The 9,041-nt window shown below is 48.4% G+C and overlaps 1 protein-coding gene across 2 annotated transcripts; it reads left to right on the top strand.

The window, feature by feature from the left end:
• The first annotated feature begins 350 nt into the window (after window positions 1–350).
• On the top strand, window positions 351–8,194 carry PHLDA1 (pleckstrin homology like domain family A member 1). Of its 2 annotated transcripts, XM_056341543.1 has the most exons (3): window positions 461–1,062; window positions 1,310–1,566; window positions 7,090–8,194. In XM_056341543.1, the coding sequence occupies exon 1, from the start codon at window positions 605–607 to the stop codon at window positions 1,055–1,057; it is 453 nt and encodes a 150-aa protein (XP_056197518.1). In that variant the 5' UTR covers window positions 461–604; the 3' UTR covers window positions 1,058–1,062; window positions 1,310–1,566; window positions 7,090–8,194. The 2 variants fall into 2 exon arrangements, with proteins under 2 accessions (XP_056197519.1, XP_056197518.1); XM_056341544.1 differs by lacking the exon at window positions 7,090–8,194 and having other exon boundaries at window positions 351–1,062; window positions 1,310–5,166.
• The last annotated feature ends 847 nt before the right edge of the window (window positions 8,195–9,041 follow it).

Consider the following 9,041-nt stretch of genomic DNA (forward strand, 5'->3'; position numbering starts at 1 on the left):
CTGGGGGACCCCGGTGAAAGCGGGGGAACTCTGAGGGGCGTTCGAGCCGTCAGGCTGATGGCCGTGGTTGCCCGCCGGTAGCGCGGCACGGCGGGGGGGCCCTTCCCGCAGCCTGTCGCGCCTGCCCGCGCTGTCGCGCTGCGGGAGGGGCGGCCGGGGCGCTGCCCGGCGAGGGGGGCCGGGCCGGACCGGGAGCGCTGCCGCCGCCGGGGAGCGCAGCCCGTAGCCCCGCCGCCGGGCCGCCCCAGGCCGGGCGGGGCCGCCGCCCCCCTCCGCACAGCGGCCGCGCCGTCGGCGGCGCTGGGCTTCCCCGTGGCCGGCGGGAGGAGCCGCCGCTTCCGCTGGGTGTCACTCTGGGGTGGGAAAGGCGCGTTCAAAAGCCGAGGGGAGGGAAAAGCCGCCGCCACAGCCGCCCGCACCGGCAGCGCGCCCGCCGCCGCCCGCCACGCCGCGGCACGGGTGGCAGCCGCTCCGCTTGCTGCGGGCCGGGGCGCTGCCGACCCTCCGCCTGGGCGCCGGCGCGGGGCGGCGCGTCTTCGGCTGGTGCCGGCTGCCCCCCGAGCCCAGCCCCCGCGGGCGGCGGCCGCCGGCCCCTGCCAGAAGGATGCTGGAGAGCGGCTGCAAGGCGGTGAAGGAGGGCGTGCTGGAGAAGCGGAGCGACGGGCTGCTGCAGCTCTGGAAGAAGAAGCGCTGCATCCTCACCGAGGAGGGGCTGCTGCTCATCCCCCCCAAGCAGCAGCAGCCGCCGCCGCAGCAGCAGCCGCTGCCGGCCGAGCCGGCGGCCAAGATCAAGGAGCTTCACTTCTCCAACATGAAGACGGTGGACTGCGTGGAGCGGAAGGGCAAGTACGTGTACTTCACGGTGGTGATGGCCGAGGGGAAGGAGATCGACTTTCGGTGCGCGCAGGAGCAGGGCTGGAACGCGGCGATCACGCTGCAGATGGTGCAGTACAAGAACCGCCAGGCCATCCTGGCCGTGCGCTCCACCCGCCAGAAGCAGCAGCACCTGGCGCAGCCCCACGGCCCGCGCCTCCGCAGCGCCTCCAACTCCGCCTAGCGCAGGTAGGGCCGCCGCTCCCGGGACCCGCTCCCGGGACCCGCTCCCGGGACCCGCTCCCGGGACCCGCTCCCGGCCCGGGGCCGCCGAGCCGCGCTCCCCCGCCGCCGCCGGCCCCGCGGGTGCCCCGGGCTGGAGCCGGCCGCTGCCCTGTCCCCGTCCCCATCCCCGCGGCGCGGCTGCCGGCGGGCAGGGCCCGCTCCCGCCGCCCTCCTGCGGCTCACGGCCCCGCGCTGTGCTGTCTGATTGCAGGTGAAGCCGACGCCGCGCTGCGGGGAAGCGGGACTGAGCGCGCCCGTCGCGGACGGACTTCGGCTGGGCGAAAGCCGGGCAAACGCCAGAGCTGCGGGGAGCAGCGGCCCGGCCACCGGCACCCCGGCCACCGGCACCCCCGCCAGCCGCCGCCGCTGCTGCTTTGCCACCCTCGGTGCCGAGAAGCATTTCAAATCTATTATTTATGAACCTTGGAAAGGATCCTTTGGTGTGATGGGACATCTAGGACACATGATGTACTGTAACTTTATTTTAATGTATTTTATTTTATTTATTAGGATTGTTTGGTTTTGTTTTTCTTTTGTTGTTTTGTTGGTGGGTTTTTTTAAGGCTTATTTGCAAGATGTTTCTGAATGTGGGCCGTATCAAAAATGCAAAGGGAAAAAAATTAGTATGTACATTAGCTCCCTAAAAGAACTAAAAAGTTCTGGGTAGTTCGGCCACGCGTGATTTGACAAGAGGTTTGTTCAGTTTTTTTCTTCAATTTCACCCAAAATATGCTGCATTACGCTAACATGGAAAATGTGATGTGAAGTTTGGATTTTGGCTGAAACCCGTCCCACATACAAAAACTATTTTCTCTAACGAGAATAACAACTATAGTCTGGGTTTTAAATAATTTTTCTTTTAAAGCATTATGCATGGTGGAAGATGATAAAACTTATTCACACTTGGTTATTCCAAAAAATAACGTTGGTTGTCACTCTGAGTTTAAAACCAGTCTGCCTAATGTGCAAGCAGAGGGGAACCCGACCAACAACTTCTGCGGTAACGGGAACTGCAGCTGGATCCCCAGTGCTGGATCCCAGTGCCCGGTTTGGTGTTCTTGCGCTGAGGCTGGAGGGCCAGAGCGCAGAGGCATTCCTGAACGTTTCGTTGTGTCCAAGTTCAGGGTGCTCTCTACACCGTCGGTTTGTAAGCGATCTGGGCTCTCCACCTGCGTTGAATTTTGATGGCGGTTTTTAAATGTCATGCATTAAAGTAGCCCCTAGTTTAAAAATCCATTTTATGTATGTCTTAGTGTGCAAATGGCTTATTTTGGTCACAGTTTTCATAAGCTGAAAGTTGCTCTCTAGCTGAGATAAACTAGATTAATTTTGGTGTTTAGCACTGTCAGATGTTGAGAGAGGCATGCGATCTCGCCTCTTAAAAATGTTGACGAAGCCATGGAGTTGGAAAACAAAGGGCTAATTGCACAGCTGGTGTGTCTTCCTCTGCCTCTTAAAAGTCGGTGGGAGTTTGGCTGGCGATGCTGGCGAGAGCGGGCTGGAGCTGTTCGCCCGCTGCAGAGGCGCCGGGCGCAGGCTGCGTGCTGTCTAGGACGGGGCCCTTCAGGCGAGGGGTGGTTTCGTGTGTGTCGCTACAGCCCGGATCTCTGGTGTCAATTAAGCGGCAAGGTCGTAAGCGGGACAGAGCGATGTGGCCCAGTATCGCTGGTTGAAGGTAAAAAGCTGCAGCCGTGGAGCTATTTTAACTCAGGTGGTGAGGAAAACTGCTTTTGGCCCGTTTACGAGTTACACGAATGTAAACAAAATCAAAGCCACACATGCAGGACTTTTCTGTTTGTGTGGCTGAGGTGTAGCTTGACTGTAAAAGTCCCCCGTTCTTGGTTCAAGTTGTTTCTGTAAGTGTTTAAAGCAAAAGACTGAAGTGACGCCCAGGGGAAGATCTCGGAATTGGCTATGGCACATGATGGTCCCTTCCTCTGCACCCTGAGCTTAAGCTCCGTCCCATAAGGAACAAGTCAAGGTCTCTTTTAGCCCTCCGCTTTTGTTCTTTGCCCCCAGGTGTCAAGGTCACGTACCTAGACATGCAAAACACATCGTGGTGCAGAATTGAATGGTGGTCCTCCGTGGTTACTCCCGAGTGCTTCTTTCCGATCTGGCTCTTGACAAGGTTGCATGACAGGCTTGGGGTGGTAGATTACAGCTGTCCTAATGACGTTACTACTTTGAGATTAATTGAAATCAAAGGTGCCCTGCGTCTTCTAGGATTAGATCACTGTCTTGGCAGTCGTAATTGCCAATTTCCACATCTCCGTACATCTGCCATTATCATTCTGCTAATGCTTGGATGTTAGAGCTGCAAGGGGATTCTCTAATGAGCTAGTCAAAGACTCACAAAATAGACTGTAATTTGTAATTTGGCTCCTCTCTTTAGAGTTATTAATTACAGTTTACTGAGTAACTAATCCACCTTTTCAGATACACAGACGTATCACTGACATCTCACCTACTAAAATATGTTTTAGCCTACTGATGGATAAATATAATTGATGAACATTAATTCCTGTGTCATCAGAGACACATGTATTTCTGTATGAGAGGCAGAGGTTCCTGTCCTCAGTGGAATCAAGCCCCTGAATGCCACAAAAGTCTATGGATCTAGTCTAAAGCTGAAATGTTACTGCTCTTCTGGAAGTATTTGTACTTTGAAAATGAAAGATGACAATTTTAGTGATATAACTGGCATTAAGGTTTGAGAAAACAGCTTTCACTTCAAATTTGCCACTCTGTCAGCAGTTCAAGGTCAATGTCCCACTCTCACCTTGTGTTTCTTGTTTTAAGGTGGTCTGAAGGATGCTCTCAAAACCATTTGGACTGATATAGTTCACCAACCAACTTTTGCCAGTTGCCATTGCCTGCTGTGTTATCTTTTTAAAAATGTTGGTGTCAGCCAAACTCTTAGCATGAGTGGTGGTCACCTGACAAAATCCACCTTGAGCTGTTCCTGTGCCTGCAGCCCGAGTTGGTGTGATGGGTGCAAGGATCAAACCTCCCCCTTGTGCCTCCCAACTGTGTCCTGGAAGCTGAATGGGAACAAATTGGCTGTGGTCCCCCTGGGGACATTCGGACTGTGTGGCTCATGCCATGTCACTATAAATAAGGCTAAATTGTCTGACGTGGACAATCTGACAACTTTCTCACGCTCTGAATTCCACAGTTTGTTTTTGGTTTGGGTTTTTTTTTGTATGGATTTTTGTTTGTGTTTTTGGGGTTTTTTTTCTTTTTCTTTTTTTCTTGACTGACAGTAATTTTAGACCAAGACATTGTTATAAGTATTATAAATGAGGTAGTTCTGGAGCTTTTTTGGTTTGCCCCTCTACTACTGCATAGTGTTTATTAGAGCTACTTGGTTAAATACTCTCTGCACTGCCTTGTAAGCAATGGCTATGAAAGTATGTCCAGCAGATTGTGCTCCATCTTACTGGAGCTTTGCAAGCAAAGAAATCGGGTTGTCCTTCCCCTTACCAAAAAAAAAAAAAAAAAAAAAGCCAACAGCATGTGGCTGAAGTAAAATCATTAAATCATCAGAGAGCAAACAAAAATGCTGGTAAAACACACAGAGGCAAATGCTTGGTATAGGTAGCAAAAGCGTGGACAGTCAGTTCATAAAGAGGTCAAAATTACATGTCTTAAGTAAAAAGAAAAAAAGTGATTAAGGGGCAGATTCAGCAAGAAAATCCAAGCTGTGGTGACCAAGAAAATTTAGAAATTGGGGGAAAAGGAAGATCAAGGGGATGTTGCATCAGTGATATCCTGAAGTAATTCCTTTTCTTTTAAGGTTCATGATATGCAAATGCCAGCTTCTGATAGCTGCAGTGATGTACCAAATGTTTTCTAGCATATCCTAATGTGAGCAGAAATATCAGTGTCGTCAAAAAAAATGGTGTGTAAATATGACTCATAAATGATTTCTGAGAGATGTGATTTATTTTTCATATTTTTCAAGATGCATTCCATTTCAAATAAAGAGGTATCTATTGAAAGAGCTCTTGATATGTTGGAGGCATGGTTGTTGGGTGGGCTGTCTGTTATGATTAAAGCCTGATCTGAGATTTTCCAATGTCTTAAGCTCAACCTAAGGCCCTAAGAGGAACACTTTGAACCTGTGTCAATACCTTCCAAAGGAAAGACCCACTTAGATGCTCCAATTAATCTTTATACACAGCACAATTACGAGGCTCAGAGTCCTCAGTTTTGCTTCTTGCTGTGTGTAATGTGTGAGCACCCACGCAGAGTCTACTAATTTCAGTAATACTCCACTTGGCGCCACAGTCCACGTCCAACACATCTTTGGGACACAGACTTCAGGCTCATAATCTCGTATCTGTGTATGCCTTGCTCTGTGTGACATTAAGAATCTAAACCGAAGCATTAAATGTGCCTTGTTGCTCTTTTGTATGTATCTGAAGAACTGTAATTGAATTTCAAGTAACCTGAAAGTAGTCCTGAAAGAACACTTCCACCATTCGGCATATTCCCTGACACGTTCTCTTCTAGCTGCGTGGGAAAAGAAGTGAGGTATGACAAAAAAAATATGTGATGACTTCTGCTGCTCTGGGGTCTCCACAGAACTGCAGCCCTTTGGATGGCTTGAACTCCCCTGAGGTGTATTTGTGTTGCAGCAGGTCCTCGTTTTTAAGCATCTTCCGTAAGTGTATTAACTTTTGTGGCACAGTGTGCATTGACCTAGACTAATTGGTGCTGTTTGCCTTCGCTGGAGAGATGTCAGTAACCTATTCCGTAAGAAAGCTATTGCTGTAGCAAGTACAAGCTCTCTTTTCAATAGTAAGCATCCAAAATGTAGGCATTTGAGCTTAATATTTGATACACTAATGATGGCTTAAAGAGTTGACCTCTCACAAGCGCTGGTGCTCGGCAGCTTTGAAAAGCCAGTTAAGCATCTGTGGATTTGTTGTCTGTTTGAGGGCCCACCATTGTTTACAGCTTTTAGAGATGTCCCCTCTGAGCTTTTAATAATAGTGATAAACAGACATCTCTGTAAGGGCATAAATATAGTAGAACAAGAATGTAATAATTTCTTGTTGTTTCTGCTCCTGCATCAATGGTAATGTCTTTGTAAAGATGCAATGAAAATGTGTTTCGCTGCTTTAAGTTTTGACTAAGAGGATATAAAAGAACGCTGCTCACATATTCGTGGTACGTATGAAACGGTCCTAGAAACAGGGCCATTATTTTCCTAGTGAGGAATAAAGTCTTAATAGGCTTTTCTCGAACATCTTCTTTGATCCAAAGTAGGACAGGAAGAATGCTGAAACTTAGGGATCAACACAAGGTACAGAGATAAAATCTGGGGCTGATTCAAAATCCATTGAAATCAACAGGAATTTTTCCAGACTAAGACAGATTTTGATCTTTTGCAAAAATAGTGCCTGCTTCTCTTCTTCTGTTTAGAAAACCCAGGAATGAAACCCCAGAAGCTGGACCTTTGCCCATGATCTGTGCCAGTAGTGATGGTGTGTGATCAGGATGGCACTGACATTGCTGGTCTTTCATCTTTTCCAATGAAGTGAGGGGGAGAGGAATATGAAGATGGAATAACGCCTAGGTTTTCCAAGCAAAATAAAATAAGAAAGACCAATCTAAACGTCGTCTTTCCCCTCCTAAACAAAATCTAGACCAGAACGGTTTCTTGCAATTTCACTGAATTCATAGCGCAGCTGAAATGGAACAATTTTCTTTGTAACTGAACCCAAATCAGAACTAAACCAAAGCCTTTACAATTTTGTTTCTAAGCACCAAGATCTCAGTCCTTCCTTGAAAGTGCCTAAATGACTCCTCACCTACCTGTATTTTCTTTTTTGTTTTGTTTTTAAATCAACTGTTATGAAGACCGTCAACTTCAGTCTTTTTTAAAAAAGCTTATTTTGAATTTATAACGTTTTAAATGGTATTGTGGGTGTTTGTGACAATGTTTTTTCTGTCTTTCTGCTGGGGGCTGTTTGATGTGTGAAGTGAGGACCCTGGAAACGCCACGCAGCTGTTACCCACTGCTCACAGCGCTGCTTGGTGCCTTCCATGCTGAAGATGGGCAGAGCAGAAGATGGTGACTTTGGTCCTGCCAAGAGCTGAACACCCTCAGGGTGTCCTGACACCCAAAGGACCTGGGAGCTGCTTGGAACCTCACGATGGGGCTCAGTTACTCGCGGGGTCTTGGCCTATTTCACACACTGAATTTACAAGGAGGGGGGCATGAGCTCCCAGATGAGGCACTGACAGATGGGGTTGTGTTGCCAGCTGGCAACCACGTGAAGCTGGTGCTCGGTGTCAACAGCCTGGTTTGATTGCAGTGCCTTAAAGTTTTCCTTAGGAGACTTGTAGGGAAAGCGAGAGGTGAGGCTTCTGTGCTTAAGTACTTGGGATTTTTCTGCTTTGTTTAGGTTTTTAGGAAAACATCGAAGCAGAGGCAGTTACCCCAATACAGACTCACCACAGACACTTTAAATTAGCCAATTTTACAGCCATTCCAAGTCGTTCTGCTAGATGTCCCTAGTGATACCAGCCACCAGTGCAGGGGAAATGGGTGTTTGGATGGGGGTTTGGTTTACCTTTTTGTGTAAAACTGTGCTATGACATTTCACATAAACAAGATTTTATTGACCCTGCTTCATCATCTTTGTCTTGCAATAATTTGTAACCAGCCATAGTAGGTGAACCGAACCAGTAAATATGTGTAGAATGACTAATCATTACAATGAAGCATACAGGGCTCTGTGGTCAGCAGAATATTTTAAATGGGACAGTTTTACCGCATGTTTTCTAAGGCTTCCAGGGAAATGAGGAAATCACTGCTTTTGTTTTTAAGATCTTGTCAGTGTTTTGTAAATATTTCTGATATTCATGACTGTACATATGGTTTTGATTATAACTTGTAGGAGGCTCAAGAATTGGGTCATATACCATTTAGGAGGGGATTGTTTCATTAACTGTAATTTTTGTTGGGCTTTGTCACTCAGCCTTCAGGATCTTCTGCACCTACTGCCATTTACAAAGGTAAAAGTACAGCATGTAGCAATGTCAGTGAACCTGCAAGTCTGAGAACAAATCCAGCCTGCTCTTGGCTTGGGTGCTAGAGCCAGGGTCCTTTGAGGGAATGGCTCTCCTTCATGTTGCTGTGTGCTTTGGACCTGGGCCTGGGGATGATAATTCCCTGTACCAGCGATAGCACCTCTCTGCAAGGCTCTCAGCCCACTTGTATATCATATCTCTGTTTTGGAGAAGAGGAAACTCGGGACCAGAGAGCCCGTGCCGCCTGCCCAAGGTCGTGCCTTGGGAGATGGAGAGCAGCGTTCCAACTGTAGGCAGCGTCCCTGTCCCTGCATGAGAACCACTGCCTCTCGCAGCAGAGGATCCTTCAATTTCTGTGCTTTGTTAGGGACCTTCCTTAGAGCCAACTGCAAACGCAGTGTCCAAGCCCCCCGCTGGTGCCACAGGTCCTTGGATGGAGACCCATGTGTGACTGACCTGACAGGTAAGTTCCAGCCTTAAAAAAGCCTCACCATGGTGCAGCTACTTGCCCAGTGGGAATAAGAGCAAGACAAAACACTTAAGTTTCACATGGGATTCAGCACAGCCTTTGAATGGCTTCAGGTTATTAAATCAGCTTCTGGTTATTCCCAGTGCTAGGTACTGTGCAAACAACGTACTAGGAGCGAAGGGATCCGTGAGTTGTTACCCATTTCAGCAGCAATTAAGCTCCTCTGTTTACTGCATGTTACAAGGACAAAGAGAGGTTATCAGCCCCATAATAACTTGAAAGGTCTGTGTAGATATGAATCCAGCATTAATACAGCTTTTTCAGCCTTCTAACTGCCTTAACTAAAACACATGAAGAAAAGAGGGGGGGGGGGGGAAAAGGGGGAACAATTTTTTTCTCTCTACCATTCTGTTATCACTTGACCATTTCA

This window comes from Falco biarmicus, chromosome 5, assembly GCF_023638135.1.
Source record: "Falco biarmicus isolate bFalBia1 chromosome 5, bFalBia1.pri, whole genome shotgun sequence".
Taxonomy (NCBI): Eukaryota; Metazoa; Chordata; class Aves; order Falconiformes; family Falconidae; genus Falco; species Falco biarmicus.

Excerpts from the sequence above, each read along its gene's own strand:
- PHLDA1 (XM_056341544.1), top strand. The coding sequence starts at position 605 with ATGCTGGAGAGCGGCTGCAAGGCGGTGAAGGAGGGCGTGCTGGAGAAG.